Source organism: Populus alba, chromosome 6 (assembly GCF_005239225.2).
Source record: "Populus alba chromosome 6, ASM523922v2, whole genome shotgun sequence".
Classification (NCBI taxonomy): Eukaryota; Viridiplantae; Streptophyta; class Magnoliopsida; order Malpighiales; family Salicaceae; genus Populus; species Populus alba.
In genome coordinates this window covers 18,809,078-18,829,942 of record NC_133289.1, presented here as the reverse complement: position 1 = coordinate 18,829,942, position 20,865 = coordinate 18,809,078, and the positions used below count along the sequence as shown (strand labels likewise).

The 20,865-nt window shown below is 31.1% G+C and overlaps 2 protein-coding genes across 2 annotated transcripts; one reads left to right on the top strand and one right to left on the bottom strand.

The window, feature by feature from the left end:
• Positions 1-284: 284 nt before the first annotated feature.
• Positions 285-2,680, bottom strand: LOC118027950 (protein LEAD-SENSITIVE 1). Its single transcript, XM_035031455.2, has 3 exons — positions 2,522-2,680; positions 2,340-2,413; positions 285-1,216 (listed from the first exon to the last, which is right to left on the bottom strand). Exons 1-3 carry the CDS (start codon positions 2,539-2,541, stop codon positions 531-533), a joined length of 780 nt encoding a protein of 259 aa, XP_034887346.1. The 5' UTR covers positions 2,542-2,680; the 3' UTR covers positions 285-530.
• Positions 2,681-12,190: 9,510 nt separating this feature from the next.
• LOC118027952 (digalactosyldiacylglycerol synthase 1, chloroplastic) lies at positions 12,191-18,415 on the top strand. The gene is made up of 7 exons (XM_035031456.2): positions 12,191-12,973; positions 13,963-13,995; positions 14,903-14,990; positions 15,919-16,400; positions 16,491-16,757; positions 16,914-17,263; positions 17,595-18,415. Exons 1-7 carry the CDS (start codon positions 12,341-12,343, stop codon positions 18,127-18,129), a joined length of 2,388 nt encoding a protein of 795 aa, XP_034887347.1. The 5' UTR covers positions 12,191-12,340; the 3' UTR covers positions 18,130-18,415.
• Positions 18,416-20,865: the final 2,450 nt, after the last annotated feature.

The following is a 20,865-nucleotide window of genomic DNA, read 5'->3' as shown; positions in this document are numbered from 1 at the left end:
GGGTTGAATGAACATTGTGCCATCATAGAACTTGCAAAAATACCGACGTGTGAGGAGTTCTGATAATGTTTTCTGTATATAGGATCCATCCCGGTGGAAACAATCTTTCCCTTGAGTGGTGTTCGATACAAATCACTTCCATTGCCCTTTAGTTGTATTTTTGTTCAACACCATCTTAGCGGGTTACAACAAAGGATCGAGCAGAATCCCTAAGCTACAGAATGAGAGGATACCAGCTTCGTAGCACTTCATAAAAATGGAAATCGCAGCATTCGAGTAGAAAGTATAAGAAAGCTCAAAACATAGTCAGATAGGATGCCTCTTAAAACGGCAACAATATATTACAACACACAAGTGCATGGATCAGACAAAAGCCGGCTTTTAATTAGTGTTTCCAAATCAGTGCTTACCATGGAACAAATTGTCAATGTTACAGCGTTTTCTCATGTAGAGGGATCCTTAAAGAGTCCCAGACCATTTATTGACCAGATCAAGAATAATATAATTTTCATATGCTTACTGGGGGTGAGCTATTGAATCGCTTGGATTGGTGCCACTGAAATTTGGGGTTCAATCACCTGGAGAAGGCCTGTTGCAAGCCTCCTTGTCAAATCCTCTGCTGACACCTTCACTACATCCCTCCTCATGCCAATATCAGCAGCATACCTGCTAGCGCAATAAACCCCGACAGCTGTTGCTGCCATCCCATAAATATTGGTGGTCACAAGACGCGTTGGTGTAGATAGAACAGCTGCAAGAGGCCCCCCTATGATGGATGCTGCTTGGCCACTCTGTCCCAATGTTCCTTGATCCACAATAAGCAGGCCAGTTTTGCAATAAATAGCGAAATCTTCACAGTTGTTCTTGAATACATTATAACAACCAAATCCATTTTCAAGAAGGTATTTCGCTCGATGGACCACAATGTCATTTGAGTCTGAGACAGCAAGAGTACAAGTTCCACCTCGCACTTTTGCAAGAAAGAGAGCAGGGTTGACAGCATACTCAAACCGATACAAGATGCCACCAGCAAGGAAGCAGTTCAGGCATGAGAGGATGACCCCATGACCATCTTGCTGCATAGTGCAGTTGGGACAAGGCACGGTGGAGCGGGCTGGTCCTGAGCTTAACAAGAGGACATCCAGCACAGTCCCTGTTCCTACTTCTTGGCCGCGCCTGGTAAAATGAACTACTTTATCATCCCCAATGTAGATTCCTAAAACAGAAGAAGAAAAATAATTAGAAAAACCCTATTGATAGCATGGTATCATTTTAGGAGCATCAAGGCTTATTATCTGGGGAATCAAATTGCATTTACAGAACAAGAAAAAAGAATTATGAAGGGGTGGATGAAAAAATGCAGATGTAAACAATTTTAGAGACTCGACATCGGCTAGAATTGAGCTCTACTTCTCTGCATGCTAGCAAAACATCTCTCAAAAGAAGACATTTCCAGATTTTTACATATGAATATAACATTCAAAAGAACAAATTCTACACCATCACATTTACTGAGTTCCTATGCAAACCATCCATGCAACCGTTCATGATCTCAACCCAACTAACTCAGAAATCAGTCACCACAAAGTTACTCTGCCTGTATCATCCACAAGTTGAGTAGGATGTAAAAACTTAAAAGAAAACAAGAGCAGCAGCGCACCAAGTGATGCTGTGACCAAAAGAAAAGATTATATAGCAAACAGAAATGATGGCAACTAGCAATTGCAGATAACTACTATTTTGCAGTCCACTATTTTATTTTGCTTTTGGTCATGCAATGCAGTCGTCGCACACTACAAAATTCTATATCAATATTGGTTAATCAATAATGTCATGGCAATGAATGTGATGGCATGCAATCATGCTCCCAAAGCTACTTTTGCAGGTCATAGCTTTTACACCACTTTGGTGCATTTTGGATAAGAACAAAGAAGAATGTTCAATAAAAACACTATAGTAATTCATCTTAAACATTACCAATTCCAATCATGCTTAAAACCCATTTCCCCATCAATCGTTTTGGTTCTCGAGATACATATATAAACAATTACCAATCAGCATATGCTGGTGGTGTAAAAATCCCATGAGAACTATAACTTCATTGTTTATTTTGCGGCTAAATTTAAAAATGGTTACTGATTATTGGCTGCTGGTTTTGTCACCGAAGCATGGAAAAGAAACAGCTTTTTGCAATTCATTACAGGATCACCACCGAAACAAGAGAGAAAAAAATGACGAGAGAAAAAAGAAAGCTAACCCAATCGCAACACAGCAAACCCCCCAACCCTCTAAAAAAAAACCTTCATAACGAAAGAAACAAGAAGATGGAGAGGGAGTACCGTGATGGGCGTAGATGTAAGCAGTCCTCCATGAATATATATGATCTCCTGGTTTCAGGCTTTCCTTACTAATCCTGTATTAGTTTTTTTTTTTTTTTTTCGAAACCCAGTATTTGTAAATCAGAAATTTAGTAATATAACATTGGAAAAAACGAAAAAAAAAAGGATCAAACAAACCAAACCTGTTAGAAAGCAGCCCCATGTCTCTCTCTATCTCTCTTCCTTCTCTGCAATTTTTGTTTCCTTTCCCAAAGCGTTAAACAAATTGCAAAAACAGAACAATGGTTCTTTCCTACTGATTCGATTTTGCTCTCTATTAAAAACCTTCCCTGTTAAGCAAAGAGGTGTGTACGTGGCATTATCTTAACACCTGTCATCATTGCAGGCCGTATGCTGGGCCGGGCTAATAATTCCATTACAGATCACAAATTACAATTACAAATAAAAAAAACCTAAAACCAGGTATTTTCACTCAAAACAATTCATTGCTGGTTTTGAAACCCGGTTTGATTGGGTGGGTTAACCTAGGATCTAATAGGTTAATTTAATTGATCTGATAAAACTCTATAAAAAGCTTGGTTACAATTCATTAATTTTTATTTTTTATTAAATGGACATCATTTTAATTTTAAAAAAAATAATAAAATTGACCCAGACTACTCAATCAAAACCCGGAATCTGGGTATGGAGCTAGGTCAAATACAGGACCGAGTTTAAAAAATATAATTTATATTGTAACTATGTTTTTATCCTTCCCAAAAAAAACCAATAACCTTAGTGTTGTCATTAAAAAATCAGAGTCTTTTCAATTTGTTTTATCATAATAAAATAATTTAATAACTCTTCAAATAAAAATCTTTAAAAATATCTAAAAAGAGTACCCTTTTCTTTTTATTTTTTTTTAAAATAGAATAAAATGATAAGTTTACTCTTGGAATAAAAAAAAATACTCCTAAATTAATTAATACTAAAACAAAAAAAGTTGTTAGCGCATGTGGTACAAGTATCAGCATGTGAGAGGAGCTCGTATATTTTGAGCGGCATGCAACGCCTCTTGGTGGAAGAAAATGCCTTTTCGCCATGTCTTTGAAAGTGTTGACGTATTCTTTTCCTATTGATTGGTGCACGTTGGAGGAGGTGAAGGTGGTTTGTTGCTAGTGATTTTATTTTTTAATTTTATCACTCCTTCCCTAAAAGTTAAAGGTTGGCTTTATTTGTTTTTAATATTTTAATTTTAGTCTTTATTCTTTTGATTTTAATTTTTGTTCTTGATTCTTTTGTAAAAGTTTTATTTATTTTTAATTTCATCCTTCAATACTAATTTGTCATATATTATTTTTTCATTTGACCTTTATTATTTTAATTTCTTATTTTTTGGTCATTTTATATAATTTTTACTAGTTTTCAATTTCATTCTCCAATTAGAAGTGAGCAAAAAAACTGAAAAATCGATTAAATTGAGAAAATAAAAAAAATAATTGAAAAAATAAAACCATAAAAAAACAATTAAATCGATTAGAATTTTGAAAAAATCAGCTAGTTCGGTTTTGGTTTTATAAGCTTGAAACCGAAACCCGAAATTGAACCTAAACCCAAAAAAACTGAGTCAAACTAGAAAAAACCAAGCCAAACAAATTTGAACCGGGTTTGTTTCCTAAATTAACCGAACGTAACCGAAACCGATCAGTTTGAACTGGTTTCAATTTGGTTTCAGGTTTTTTTTTTTAAAAAAAAACGGTTTTGATTACTTTTTTTTTTTATAAAAACGGAATGGAACCAAAAATGATCACCCCTACCTCCAATCTAAATTATAGTATATTATTTTTTTCAATTTGGTCGTTGTTTTTATAACTGTTTTTTTTTTTTTTTGTTAAAGTTATTTTTATTTTTAATTTAACCATTTAATAAAAAAAATTATAGTTGCCATTAGTTTATTTTTTATTTAATTTTCAACCTCATAATTTTAATTCCTATCTTTTTTTAATCCTTTTATTTAATTAATTTTTTTTCAAATTTCATCATTCAACGTTTAATTTGTTAGGTATTGAGCTTTATGGATTTTCTATGTATAGTACTTCCGATTTAATGACTCGAGTCATAGGTTTGAAAAGTTAACGAGGATTGATATCTTTTTTAATTTAATCATTCGACATTAGTTTTTTTTATTAGGCTTTGTGACTTTCTTTGATTCCTTTTCTATAAGGTTATTCTAAACTTATAACCTAAGGAGTGAGTTTGGCGGATTGACCTGGGTTAGCTCGTGTTTTATTGTCTAGTTTACATATCTATCATACTAACTTGGTTGACTAACGCTGGTTTTTTTTTGTTTTTTTACCTAATTTTTTCATTCCATATTTAATTGTTTGAAAATTGAACATTATTGTTTTTTTTTGCATCTGGAAAAAAGTGTTTTGTCCTAGGTTAATGTGGTGTGTGTATGTGTGTCTGTGTATATATATATATTTATCTATTTACTATAGTTGTCTATTTGTTTTTAATCATTTGATTAAAATAAAACCTGTTTATTTGACCTGTTAAAGTTATGATCCAAGTAATTAATTTATTTTCTTAAAAATATGCATATGACACCTAAATATCATTTTTTACAAAAAAAATAACTTGGACTTACAATATAACGTGAGCCATCATCTAGTAAAAACAAAATCTTCTTGGTATTTTATTATGAAGCCATGAACTGTGGAGCTCCTAATAAATCCTTATTGATTAAAAAAAAAAAATTTGATCATCAAACTTTTTTCTATTGATTGTATCATTTTATGTAAACCCCAAGCCTAAAATTTTAAATCAATGTTAAATGAGATAATCCTCAACAAAAAATTAAAAAGATAAAAATAAAATTGTGATTGATGGTGAAAATTATTGATAAACTAGTGTCTAAGTCTCGGTGATAAATTATATAAGTTTAAATAGAAAGAAAATAATGAATTTAAAGGAAAATGCTTTTTCGTGACTAAAGGTGGAAGTCTTTACAAAAGAAATTTAAAGTAGAATCTTGAATAAAATAAAAAATAAAATTGTGCATAGAGAATATTAACGGTCAAAGCAAACCTCCCATATAGTAGAGTGATTTATAACAAAAAAATAATAATTTTTTTGAATTTTTTTATGATAAATGTTGACATGTCCTAAAAGTGTAGTATTATTAATCCCGGATTAAATGAAATAAAACCATATACAGAATTTGTTCAGATCAAGAGATTTATGAAAATTACTCTTGTAAAAACTAAATGAGTGGCAATTTTATCAATTTTATAAACAAGGAAAGAAGTTTCCTCCCCCCCCCCCCATTAAATAGAAGAGGTTGACGATTTGAAGAGACAATTTGCCTTGAAAAACTCATCTTCTCTTCCATTTTCCCTAGAGAGAGGGGGGAGGGGGGGTGGGGTTGGAAGCATGGAAACAAGAGCAGGGAAGACTAATTTTAGAAGAAAGGGTAGACTTGTGGAAAAATATACCTTTAACTCATTAAATTGAGTTTAATTGTTGTTGGGTAAAATGATTTCTATGACTTTATTACCTTTAATGGAGTTTTTATTGAAAGGAAAAAAAAACCCCAAAATTAGATTTATTAGGATTTATGCTTGATTTTAAAAAATGATAATTTGAATGGTTTTTTGTTAATTTGTGATGTAATGACATGTTTATTAAGCAAATTAAAGGGATTTTGGTCAATTATGAGGTTTTAATATGAATGGTCAAGTTGTTTGTTTAGATAATTAGGAGAATTTGAAAAATTGGCTTTGATTTAGGTTGTTTTGGGTTTGTTTGTGTTATTGTGATGATTTATGTGTTTAATTGTGATTATAATAGTGGTGGAATAGATTTTTTGTATGTTTGAATTAACTTTGTTTTTTAAACAGTAATTTATTTTTTTAGCTGCATGATATTTAGTGTCTGTTTAAGAGTGCTTTTCAAAAGCACTTCCAAAAAAATTTGAAAATTTTTTATTTTTTATTTTTGCTTTAAATTAATATATTTTTGATGTGCTGATCTCAAAAATAATTTTTTAAAAATAAAAAAAAAACATTATTGGCATGCTTTTCTAAGTGAAAAACACTTTGAAAATCAACAGCAACCACACTCCCAAACACCTTTTTAAAGAAATGGTTTTAATTTCTATGAAAGTTTTTATAAAAACAAAAATTATTTATTATTAATGACAATAATTAGCTTTTAAGATAAAATGAATATATATATTTAAAATAAAAAAGATAGTCGGTTTAAAACAATTTGGAGGTGCATATATCTTTTATTTTTATTATGAATATTAGCTTCTCACTTTAATATTTAATTAGCATCAATTCTTTTTTATTTAACAATTCATACATTTCTTAATTTATTTTATAAAAAAATAAATTTCATATTTTTGTTTCTCAATTAAAAAACTACGTTAAGAATTGAGTTTTATAATTTTTTTTCAATTAGATTTCTATAAGATAGATTCATGTGGGTTTGTACTCAATTTTTCAAGCATCTTGTTTTTTTTATTATATGATTAAATAAAAAAAATATATTTTTTTTAAAAAAACAATGTTATCAACTCAAGTGGAGTTTATAAAATCTTTTAAAAGCTAAATTATATTTTTAGCAGTAATTCAAGTTGACTTTAAACCTTTCAAGGTGGATGAGTTACTTAGTATATTGTAATTATCTAGTTAACAAAACACTATAAGAAGTTGTGCTTTCACTATGCACCACTTCATAAAATACTATTTATTTTAATAGTGATTTTTTCTTTTTTAATATATTTTTTCAAATTTAAATTTTATCCTTTCACATTTGGTTTTTTTTTTTAATTGAACTTCATGATTTGTTTCAGTTTGCTTTCTATGAGATTATTTGAACCTTACGATTCTAGTTATAAATTTAACAGGTTAACCTGATTTACTCTATTTTATTTGACTTTTATCCTAATTTTATCCTTCAACATTTTATTAGATCAATAATTAGACTTTTTCATTTACTTTGGTTTGCTTTCTATAAAATTAACTTGGTTTATGACTCGAGACACGAGTTTAACAGTTTACTTCGGGTTGACTCGGGTCAATTTTTAGTCATCTTTTTAAATTAATTTTTTTTAAAAAAATTACCATGATCATCCTATAGTTTACTTTAGTTCCCAGTTTGCCTTCATTGTTTTATAACTTATATAAAACACCTTAAACTCTTTTTTAGTGAAAAAAAATCCTCAACTTTGTATGTCATTAAATGACATCAAAAAAAAACAATAAAAAAATTCTAATTATTTATGGGTTTGTCATTATTTTTTATTTAAAGATTAAAGAACTTTTAGTGCAAAAAACCTCCTATTATTTACAAGTTTGCCACTAGTTATCGTTGGAGTTTTGTATTTTGAAAAAGTAATTGTTGATTCCCAAACTTATATATAACTTGACATTGTCAAAACAAACAATTTTTTCTTATCAAAACTTGCAAATCTCTTCGTAACAAAAAATATATTTGAACTTATCAAAACACACAAATATTCTCATAAAAAAACACCCATTCTTCTTATCAAAACAACACCGCTTCTTCTCATTAAAACCTGCAAATTTCTTCATACCAAAACACATGAATATTCTCATCAAAATAGCAACCCTTCTTCTCATCAAAACAACACCTTATTTTCTTATGAAAACCTACATCCTTTCTTTTCATCAAAATAACACCTCTTCTTCTCATCAACCATTTATTCTTATCATAAAAAAATCTTTATAAATTCATAAATTTAAAACATGAATTCATCTACATCAAACACGATAATAGCATACAAAGTTGTAACAATTATGATTGATTTAAGTTAAAGAATTGAAAGTGTATGAAATATTGGAAAAAATAGTTGTTAGGATTTTAGAGTCTGAAGCTAGCAAAAACAAGCTATTCTATAGAAATGATGATAAGTCATATGACAACACATTCATTGACTGATGCAAACTTATAAGTGAAATTGAATTAACTATGAAAGGGTCTACATGTGTTAATGATATTAAACTTATACTAGATGAAGTGAATATAATGAAAAATGAGTTACATCAAGTTTGGATCAAGAATCATAATATGAAGGCTAGCATTGCAAGTATAAAAGTTAATGGTGATAGTTAATTTAGTATGTGCAATGCTGATGTTTATAACTATTATAATGTCCATGTTGAACAAATGATATTAATATATGAAATTAATTCAGACAAAAATATTGCTTTAACATCAAGACAATATTATCACCAAGGCAATACTAACATTAAAATCAAGACAACATTACCAATAATACATCAACAATGCAATATGTTTCAAAAGTTGCATATATCGAGGCAACACTAATATTAATACATCCATTAACATATATGTTTTAAACGTTGTTTACATTAAGGTAATAGAATGCATATAGACCATATCATAAACACATATAACAATTTAAAGATCTTCATATTCTTCACTTAATATAGTTTATTTGTGTTGAATGCTGAAAGAATGTAAATTGAGTTGCTACTATTTAAAAGAAAAATATTGATTGGCTAAATGTAGAATTTTTAAACCCATAGAATTAGCACAAATAATATGTTAGAAAATTACATGTATATCTGATAATGACGAAGAGGATGATATACTAACAACCTTTCTACTCGCTATACTAGCTTTGCCACCTCTAGATTCCCTTACAACACCTCTAGTTCATCTTACAATATTCTAATATCACCCCTTGATCAATTCACATATTTGAATACGTTACCACCACATCCATCACTAAGTTGGCAATAATATCTCTTTAAGATGACCTGGAATTATGGCTATATTACTTACAATTATTAACCTTAATGTGGCAACTCTTTTTTTTTTTTTTTTTTATCATTACCATTTACCTCACTTTTTTTTTTTTGCATTTTAAAAATATTTTTCATAAAAAATTACTTTACTTTATTGTCATATAATTAAATTAAAAATAGTCTCTAAGATAAATTTTTTTTATTGAATCTAATGATGATGACGTGCATGATTTTCATTGCGAGTTTTATTGGTTGACTCGAGTTTACTTTTTTTAATTAAATATTATTTTTTATCGATTTCATCCTTTAACATTGAGTGAATTCTAGATTGAGGTTTTTTATTCTTTTTTCAAGATTACTCCTATGAATTTCATAAGTTAACTCAAATTAACCCAAATAACACAAATGTTTTTTCATATCAATATTAAATAAAAATATTTTTCATTTGATGATTAAAATCTGTTTTTGAAAAGACATGATACCAGTGATTAATTTTTATTTTTTATATTCCGACTCTCAACATAGTGTAAACCAATAGGCTAGTGTACACACTACACAATGATGTTGATGTAACAGTGCAGTCCTTAAAGCATAAGGATCTTTTGTCATGACATGCAAGGTGAAGAACACAATAAACAAACCAACAGGTTGTTGGCTCAGTGGTTGTTGGGGCAGCTCTCCTTCCTTCGAACTTCGGTTCGAGTCCCAGTGGGAATGAGGCTGGAGAGTTTGTTCCCTTCCTGTCTCTATTAGGTCCTTCCTGTGCGGTATGCCTGTCACCCTCGCGGTGCCTTACCTACTCTCTGGGCTTGCAGGATGTTCAGTAGGCCGTGTGATTAGTCGTGGTACGCGTAAACTGGCCCGGACACCCACGTTAATAATAAAAAAAAAGAACACAATAAACAAAACAATGGTGGGGTAACATGAGTGTTTATTTTTATATTATAATTTATTTTTTAAAGTATTTTTTTAATATTAAATTGATTTTTTAAATAATTTTAATATAGTAATATTTAAAATAAAAAAAATTATTTTAATATATTTTCAATTTAAAAATACTTTAAAAATCACATTTCTCCCTTTATAAAACATATACCAATAATTTAGCCGACAAACACAGTTGGGATACAGCAAGCCACTTGAGCCTGTGTGAACTTGAATGGGTAGTTGTTTAAGTCTTCAAATTTGTCTTTAACGTAAACTACACTTTAAAAATGTGATTGAAAAGCTCGAAACCCTTTTGGAAATGTCTTCGGCTGGCTAACAATCGAGCATCTTTGCCTTTGAAGAGTCTAAGCAAGCATCATCAAATGGACAGCTTGACTGTTCATCGTTCTTGTCGTCAATAAGACTGCATATTTTTGTTTTCTTTTTCTGCTGCTGGGTTGTTTAAAAATATAATAATGGTTATTTTTTAAAATAATTTTTATTTTATAATATATTAAAATAATATATATTTTTTTATTTTTACTTTTTTTATATCAATATATCAAAATAATTTTAAAACATAAAAAATATATTAATTTAAAATAAAAAATTTAAAAATTATTTTTTATTTAAAAATACTTTTAAAATACAATTTCAAATGCTGCCGACATGAGAAAATTAAGTTTCCTTGCTTCTTTGTATACGCAAGTGGGCCATGTGGCGACTTCATAATAATAATAATTAATTCACCTAAATGCATATGACAAAATGATAATGATTTTGTAATTATATAAAACATTTGATTAAGCTACCTTAAAACTATGTTTTACATGACAAAAACATGATCCATAGATTTATTTTGAGAATGTTAATTTTATTAAGCATCGAAAAACTTTCCTAAACATTTAAGTTAGTTATTAGATATCCTTAAAAAAAGTGCTAGTTGTTCTAACATTTGTTTTGTGTTATATATATATATGCGAGTGTGCCTTGGGTTTTGAACTTAAAATTATTACATTTTTTAGTGAGTATTATATTTTTTAAAACTTATCTAACATATTTAAAATTTTTAAAAAATTATTCTTGACATGTGATCTTATTAAAATAATTAAAAAATAAAAAAAATTAATTTAAAATAAAAAATTTTAAAATACAATTAGACCGGAAAGCTATTAAAGTTTCTAAAGAATTCAATTTATTATAAAGATGTTTCAAATAAATTTTTTTACTCTTACATATTTCTATTGTTTTTTCAAATTAATTCTCCGTATATATATAATTCAAAAAAAATAAGTGAATGATTTATATGCTAATTTGAAGGGTGCACACATCAACCTCCGTGCAGCCTCACACACGTATACAACTCAATATGACTCCTACGCAGCATATCCTTTAATATATTCGTATAAGCTAACAAGATCATTCGCAAGAGAATCTACCCCACCCAATCTTTCCGCGCCACCTCCTCTTCCCACGTGACTCGTCCACGTCACCACCCGCCAAAATCCCCCCTACGTCTTCAATCGTACACGTGCTTCATTCCAGAACCTTATAGAAATAAAAAGGAGAATTAAAATTCAGTATCCCAATTACATAGATGTATTCAATTGAGTATATAACTTCCAAAATCGAACAATCTCTACCCTCTAAATAGAAAATATATAAAAACACTCAATTAAATAATATTTTTGATCGGTCCAAGTCAAAAAAACAAAAAAAAGAAGATAATATTTCCTTATTTGAAAGAGTTTTTTTTTTTTTTTTTTTTTTTTTTTTTTAATGGAGGAAGAATAAAAAAAAGGATAAAATAAGAGGGTGGAGAAGAGTGACAATAGACAAACAAAAATAAATTTACACTGTATTTAAATATAAATAAATAAAAACCAAATAATAATATAAAAAAAAGAATCCTTTCATTCCATAATAGGCATCTAGCCACCACCGTATGCCAAACAAGAAAACAATCTTATCCATCCCTTCTCATTAATTTCCCTAATCTGTCTGTCCCAAGTAACCAAACTCAAGAGTCCAAATGAAATAATATACATAATTGGAGTACTGATATGTAGTTTCACCAGATTAAAAACACGCCCCCCAACTCTCAACCGTTAAAACAATTATTAATAGTAATAATAATAATAAAGAAACCCAATAATAATAAAGAAACCCTCTCCTTCCTCATTTCTCTGCTGTCTGCATCTTTGCCTATCTGCACTGTTTCTCTTCCACGAAAGAACTCTCTAACTGCCAAAATTTCACATATTAAGAAACCCCAATTATACAAATTTTAGCATGGAAACCACTTCAACATCAACGAGAACCAACAGCAACAACACGCCTTTCTCTTTAATCTCACGAGGATGGAAAGAAGTCCGTGACTCAGCCGACGCCGATCTCCAACTCATGAGATCACGAGCCAAATCATTCAAGAATTTAGCCAACTCATTCGATCGCGAAATCGAAAATTTCTTTAATTCAGCTTCAATTGCATCCTTCTCTGTATCTTCACCGCTCAAATCCTCTACTTCACCTACAGAAGTTGATTTTGTGAAGAAGCTGCGGCCAAAATTTTCCGAAATTCGGAGAGTTTATTCGGCTCCGGAGATAAGTAAGAAGGTTTTAGAGAAGTGGGGGCCGAGAGCGAAGTTAGGGATTGATTTGTCGGCGATAAAGAATGCTATTGTGGCGGGGGAGGAGGAAGGAGAGGAGAGAAGAGGGGTTGTGGGTCTTGATAGGAGGAGGAGATTGGGGTTTAGGGAGTTCTGGGGGGAAGGAAAGGAGGGACGAGGAGAGCAATTTGGGGAATGGAAGCCAATACGGGTTTTGAAAAGGAGGTTGAGGGAATTTGAGAAGAAAAGTGAGTTCGGTGAGATATTTGGTGGGTTTAAGAATAGCGAGTTTGTGGAGAAACTGAAGTCTAGCTTGGTATGTTTTTCTGTTATTACTATTATTTTGTTTTTATTCGTGGCTTCGTTTATTTAGCAGTTTTTTAGATGAGAATATGAGCAATTTCGTTTTTATAGGATTTTGAGTTTTATTGCTTATATGAGACTTGGGAATTTGGGGATTTTGTTTGGAGTAGAGTCTTTTTTAGTTGATCGGTTTTATTGGTCTCTTTATTTATTAGCTGGACAAAGCTAGATGACTTTATGCAGCACTACTCAAATGTTTATTGGTTGTCCATTTTTATATTTAAGATGGTTAACTAACAAATTGGAAGGTCATATCTGAAACACTAGCTTAAGGAGAAACTTTTGCTAAAGTATTTGAAGCAGTTGAGGGGGACTGTAATGGTCTTGTGTAAGCTGAAATATGCTGGGAATGATGAAGTTGGTGTTTAAGTAATGAGAAAAAGGCTGATGCTTTGGTGTCCCTAATGGCATTTAGACATTAGTAAGGTTATAATTAGCTATAGGACCCTATTTTCATTGTGTGAATTTTTTAAGTTCACCATTTGGCTGCTGTGAGTTCGTCTATGAAGAGCTATGTCAACATGTGCACCACGGTCTGGTTTGTTGTGCTTGTTCAAGTTTCAGATTTGTTAATCATTATGAGATTTTCTCTCATTTAGGAGTTCATGTAAACATGTCTGACATGAATACGGTAGTCTGGGTCTGGGTGACATAGATGCAGGGCTTGCTTTCAAATCTGTAGGACATGTGTTGATCCTCATAGAGACATTCTTCCACAGAATGAATTAGATTGACCTTTGGATTGCATACGCACACCAAAATATTCTCCCCTGGTTTGGTGTTTGATACTTAAGCTTAGTAGAATCTTACACTTACTGTACAATATAACGTTTTGAAATCATCAGTGCATATTTTGCATTCATTAATATTCATTAGATGATCATTAGCTGCATTCATTCTTTTAACAATGTAAGGAGTCTCATTCTGTCTGCATTTTTGCAGAAAGCAATCTACAAGGAGCCTCAGGAGTCAAAGGTTAGATGTTTACCTGTATATACTTTTGCATTCTGTCGCCAAAATCTCCCCTAACTCCAGACAGCGAGACTCATTTTTAGTTTTGCATCCATTAGACTAAAGCTCAAGTCACAATGAATTGTGCAAGTCCAATATCATCTAAAAACCAGTGTCCCCTCCAAATTTTGTGACCTTACACTTGGAAGCAATTGATGACATTGGGTGTTGAGACCACTTAAACCTGTGGTAAATTACTTGGGATTGTTCAGAATCAAATTATCTATCTAAGGGGAAAAAACAGAGAGAAAAAGACAGTTTTAGTTGTGGCTCTGATGTCCTCACTCCACACAGGAGGAATGAACTTAGTATCCATGCTGCTAAAATATTCTTGTGGAGAACTATCTATATGATATATTTACAACTTTTGAAATTCAATCTTTCTTTGTATGTCATTTAATGGTTGTAAATATAAAAATATTGCAGGTTGATTGTCCTTGCTTTAGTGAACAATTTTGAAGTTTATGTGCTATAGCTGGAGGGTACACTACACTTAGTCTTCCATTTTTATTTTTTCCTGATAAATAAAAGCAAATAGATAAAAAAAAGGCACCAAAGGGTTGCCGCGCATGGTGTCTTCTTGATTTGAAATTGTAAGAGCACATTAATTCTCTTGATCAGGTTGCCTCCTTTTTGTTTTTGAAGATCATAGACTGCCCAGGCTGAACTTTGAGCCTGTTTGGAAAGCTGGAACTTTACTAAGCTTGGCTACTTCTTAACCTAGGACTCCATTATTTACAGTGTACTCAAGCTGGCTGGCTTTCTGATCGTTCATGGAGGAAAACATAAATAGAATTATTTATTGTTATTTTTAAGATCTTTTCTTGAATAATAAATATGCCAAATGTTTGCTCGTGTATGCCTGATGCAGGAAGTACCACCACTGGATGTCCCTGAACTTTTGGCATATTTGGTCAGGCAATCTGAGCCATTCTTGGACCAACTTGGTGTCAGAAAAGGCAAGCAACTTGAGTTTTATAATTTTCTAAACTTACGCTCCGGGTGCAAAGGCATGATTATATGCATGCGTGCTCTCTTGTGAATGTAATATTTTTGTCAATACTGCTTAATTAGCTGGACTATTCTTGAATGTCGATCTTTTGTGTACCTAAAGAGATCTTTATATTTTGTAGAAGGCATGGCCTACATTTATTTCATGCTCTTATGTGTGGAAAATTTATGAACCAGTTGCAATTTTCCAGATGGCAATGAAATACAAAGGGAGGCTTTTACTTGAATAATCCTCATCGGATTAAGATTTTTCATACCAATGGCACTATTGACTTTGTTGGATAGAACTGGAGGTTGTTTTGGATACGATTTAAGTATGATGACTATGATTTGGTTCCACCATGGATGCTAAATTGTAATTCTTGATGCTTAAAAAAGTTCAGTATGTTGTCTTGTGAGAAATATTGTAGTAATAGGTTCAGAATCTATCTTTTTGTGGAGGGTAGAATGTTTGGGGGGAGGATAGTGAATAGATGGGGTGGATTGTGTTCATTCCGAGGTTTTTTCTTTATAACACACCAGGCTGAGGTGATATTCATACGTGTGATTGGATGTTTCACGGTTATGAGCAAATTGAACCCCTGCCTCATACCCTCATGTGATTTTCTATAGTATGTTGATATTCACTACTGATAGTACCAGATGTGGAAGGATACACCATCCATTTGCATCTCTTGAAGAAAAGCATGTAAATCCATTTGTCAATGGTGACTGTTGTCAAAAACTACTGTTATCGGGAAACTAATTTAATATCACATCTTTCAAATATTTGTTTTTGTGACTAATGCCTTTCCTCTTTCCACCAAACATGCTTATTGCATGTTGGTTGACCTTTATGCAGTTTTTGAGTTTTGTGATGTTTTCGTTATGATTCAGATGTTTGTGACAAGATAGTGGAGAGCTTGTGTAGTAGTCGCAAGAACCAACTTTTGTTACCCTCGCTGTCTTCAGGAGAATCGACCCTCCTTGACGAGAATGCAAATGATGAACTGGATTTAAGAATAGCCAGTGTTCTTCAAAGTACAGGGCATTGTTATGATGGAGGCTTTTGGACTGACTTATCAAAGCATCCCCCGTCTGATAGGAAGAGGCATGTTGCAATTGTCACAACTGCTAGTCTTCCATGGATGACTGGAACAGCTGTTAATCCACTTTTTCGAGCAGCATATTTAGCAAAGTCTGAAAAGCAAAATGTTACCCTGCTGGTTCCATGGCTTGGTAAGTCAGATCAAGAGCTAGTTTATCCTAACAATCTCACTTTTACTTCACCAGAAGAGCAGGAGAATTATATACGAAACTGGCTTGAGGAAAGGATTGGCTTTAAAGCTGATTTTAAGATCTCGTTTTATCCCGGAAAGGTAGCTGATTGATAATAATATGCACCATCTTGTTGATAGTATTGAAGTGTAAAAAGGATAATTGATAATTTTGTTCTTATTGTTCTCTAGTTTGCAAAGGAAAGGAGAAGCATAATACCTGCTGGAGATACTTCCCAGTTCATTCCATCAAAAGATGCTGACATTGCCATCCTGGAAGAGCCAGAACACCTGAATTGGTATCACCATGGAAAGCGTTGGACTACGAAGTTCAATCATGTTGTTGGTGTTGTCCACACAAATTATCTAGAATATATCAAGAGGGAGAAGAATGGGGCTCTCCAAGCATTCTTTGTCAAACACATAAACAACTTGGTTACACGAGCATACTGCCACAAGGTAAATTGACTAATTTCTTGGATACACTGATCATTGGATACTAAAGGTGGCTTCACCTAAACTTTGTTGCTATAGCAGTGTTAACCATATAAATGGCTGGTTTTTGAAACGTTCATCCTATTATCTAGATTAAATCATTTCATGTTCACTTTTCAGGTCCTTCGCCTTTCTGCTGCCACCCAGGATTTACCGAAGTCTGTAATTTGCAATGTTCATGGTGTGAATCCAAAGTTTTTGAAAATTGGGGAAAAAGTTGCAGCTGAAAGTGAACTTGGGCAGCAAGCCTTCTCAAAAGGAGCATATTTCTTAGGCAAGATGGTATGGGCCAAGGGATACAAGGAGTTAATAGATTTGTTGGCAAAGCACAAGAATGATCTTGATGGCTTCAATTTAGATGTTTTTGGAAATGGAGAAGATGCAAATGAAGTTCAGACTACAGCTAAAAGATTGGATTTGAATCTCAACTTTCTGAAAGGAAGGGACCATGCGGATGATTCTCTTCATGGGTAAGGATTTTATAGAAACTGTCTTTTGGTGTTTTACCATATGTGCAAGTTGTAAATCGGAAGAAATTTAATAATAACTCAAGAACTATAACTTCGAAAAAAAGAGACTAAATCCTAATGATCGGGTAGAGCTTTTTTTTCTGAGCTAGCCTACTGAAAACTTTCCAGCCGTGTGATTGGCAGTAAAAGGGCACCAGTGAATGAAGCATGTCTGTGTTGTTTCTTTTTGAAAGATTTTTGTCCGTTCTTGAAGACACTTGGGTTTTAGTAAATCATTGTGGCTGTGTTTTCACTATCTTTAGGCTTTTAACATTTTCTTCTCTGCTTGAAGGTACAAAGTTTTCATAAATCCTAGTCTCAGTGATGTGCTCTGCACGGCCACTGCTGAGGCACTAGCAATGGGAAAATTTGTTGTATGTGCGGACCACCCATCAAATGAGTACTTCAGGTCATTTCCCAACTGTTTGACTTACAAGACATCTGAGGACTTTGTTGCAAGAGTTAAGGAAGCATTAGCAAATGAACCTCATCCTCTTACTCCAGAGCAAATTTACAACCTCTCATGGGAGGCAGCCACCCAGAGATTTATGCAGTATTCGGAGCTTGATAGAGTCTTGCATCCTGAAAAAGATGATGTAAAACTGAGCAAAACTAATGGGTGGAGCATCACAAAAGCAGTTTCAACGCCTAATATGTCAGGGATGGTTGATGGAGGGTTGGCGTTTGCCCACTATTGCCTCACAGGGAATGAGCTTCTTAGACTCTGTACTGGAGCCATACCCGGGACACGGGACTATGACAAGCAGCATTGTAAAGACCTCCATCTCTTGCCTCCACAAGTAGAAAACCCGATCTATGGGTGGTAAGTAGATAGAACTGTCGATATCGCAGATCTCCTGTATAATATTCACACACAGTATGTAGATCCTAAACTAGCTAGCTGGAAGAAAGTTTTCTTTCATTACTGATGTATTTATATCTGAAGCACACGTATTTCAACGGCCACCTCCAAATTTTGTTTCTATTTCTTTTCAATAGATACAGGTAGATGCTAAAGTATGTAGTGGTGATTCCAAGTGCAAATAAACAGTGCATTTATGTAAGAAAGTATCAATGATAAATGTCTCTTAAGTTGGAAGTTCATTTTCGGCATTTCTCTGTGGTCTCTTCTGTTTGTTTGATTTCTTACGTTTTCTTTTGCTTTTGCTTATTTTTGATAATCCACGTTTTATAGATGTACTAGCCATTTAACCTGTGCTATGCAGCAGTTTTTGTTTTTTGTTTTTTTTGTTTTTTTGTTTTTTTAATATTGGATATATAGACTACTTCAAAATGTTTTTTAACATAAAAAATTATATGAAGCATCTAACTAAATAAATCAGTAACTAATTATATAAATAAATGAAAAATATTGTTAGTAATAACCAGAAGAAAAATAAAAAAAATAATTAAAAGATAAATGCAAATTAAAATATTCAATATTAATTCACTTGATTATGTTAACTAAATTTATTTACTTAAATTAATAAAAGATAAATTCATATTCTAAAAACCTCATTATCTGAAAGATAAACACAAATAAAAATGATTAAATAAATTGATGTTCTATAAAAATCACTCAAGGCCAAACAAATCATTAATATTATTTAAAATTGAATATTTTTTATTTTGAAAAATAAAATTTTTTTGTATAAATAATTAAATAAAATTATAAATAAATTAGAATAATATCTTGAAAAATTAAATACAAACAAAACAACTCTAAAAAAACCTTATATTAAAAAATAACATGCAAAACATGAGATCATGATAAACTCAGAGAAAAAAAATTAAAAATAATCACCAAACTAATATTTTTTTCATAAAAAAAACAATTGTGAAACAATAAAATCGTAAGAAGTCGAATCTCCAACAAATCAAATATTCAAAAGATAAATTCATGAAAAAAAAAAGTATATAAAAAAATGAGGGCGAGGAAAAAACAATTAAAGGGAAATAAAAATTTGATTTGACATTTGCTCCACAATAGGTTGTATTTTTTTTTAAGAAAAAAAACTTGAGTATAAAGGTTATTTTGATATGTTTTTTTACACAAAAAATTATAAGTGTAAATAAAAAAATTATCCAAACATCTAATAATAATCTATGCAAATAAATAAAAAAATTCATTAACAATAAAAAAAAAATGAAAAAATTAAGAGATGACTGTAGATAAAAATAATTTACCTATATATGCCCGTTGAACTTGTTTATTAAAATTAATCAAAGATAATATAAATAAAAATATTTATGAAACTGAGTTAATAAAATAAAAGAAAAAAAAATATGCATAGCCGAATATATTTGAAATATTATTTCAAAATAATTATTTTTTCTTACAAAACAAAATTATTTCTATAAAATAAAATAAAAAATAAAAATAAAAAAAAAAATATGCAAAAATTAATTACAAAACAATTGTTTTAAATTTTTTTTTATAAAAAAACTTACAGAAACTCGTGGTTTAAATAATAGGATCGAGACAACGTAATTGAATATAAATTGAAAGTAATCATAAAATAATTATTTATTTAAATAATGTATAATTATTAAATAAAAAAAAAAGAATTCATAACATAATTAACACTTGTGACTCTATGATTAAGTCAAAAGCATAACATATAGAAAAACAATGAAATTTAATCTTGAAGAAATCAAACACCAAAAAATGTAACCAAGAAATAAATTAATCATAAAAAAAATGTAATTAAAAAAATAAAAGTGAATCAAAATAAAAAAATAACTTTGAGAGCATCTAAAAGTAACTAAATTACATGAATCACAAGTGATAAAAAAACCAACGTCTTACAATTTAAATTTTTTTTTTGTCTCAAATCTTTTAAATTTATATATTTATAACACTTTACATCATTTTTAAACCGACATAAAAAAATCTTATTATTTATATGATTCCCATTATATTTTATTTAATAATTAAATTAGTTTTATATTAAATATTATAACTTTAACATTAAGTTAAAAAAACCCATTCCGCTATGCTTATCTTTCCCCCTCCTTAATCAGGCAACCCAAACCTCACAAATCATATTTCTTTCTTAACTAATTCACTCAAAAATATTTATAAACCTTCTATACGCTCTTTAAATTAGCTGGTTCTGTGGCTGAGTTTGATGAATCCCTTCTCCTTCAAAACTCAAAATTATGAGAGGCGAATGAAATCCTAAGTTTCTTTGCCAATTGCGTTCTTTAATTATTATTGGCAGTATTGATGAACGAATTTTGTGCTTTTGAATGGAGTGTGTAGTGAAGTGAAGAATTGGTGAAAATGTCATTTTTGCTTTGTTTTTTTTGGAATTGCAGAAAGAGAAGAAATCAAAGAACCTAAAACCCTAACAACGTCAACAATTAAACACCACCTATCATGTTTTCCTAAGATCTACTGACCCGAGTTTTGCACTTCGAGAAGAATCTGCTGAGGGAAATTTCTACTCAAATTTGATAACCCTATATCCACTAATTGAAATCACACCAAATCATACCCAAAACACTTCTAAGACACAAAATTGAAGAGCAAAAGATTGTAAAAGCATGAGACGAGACAA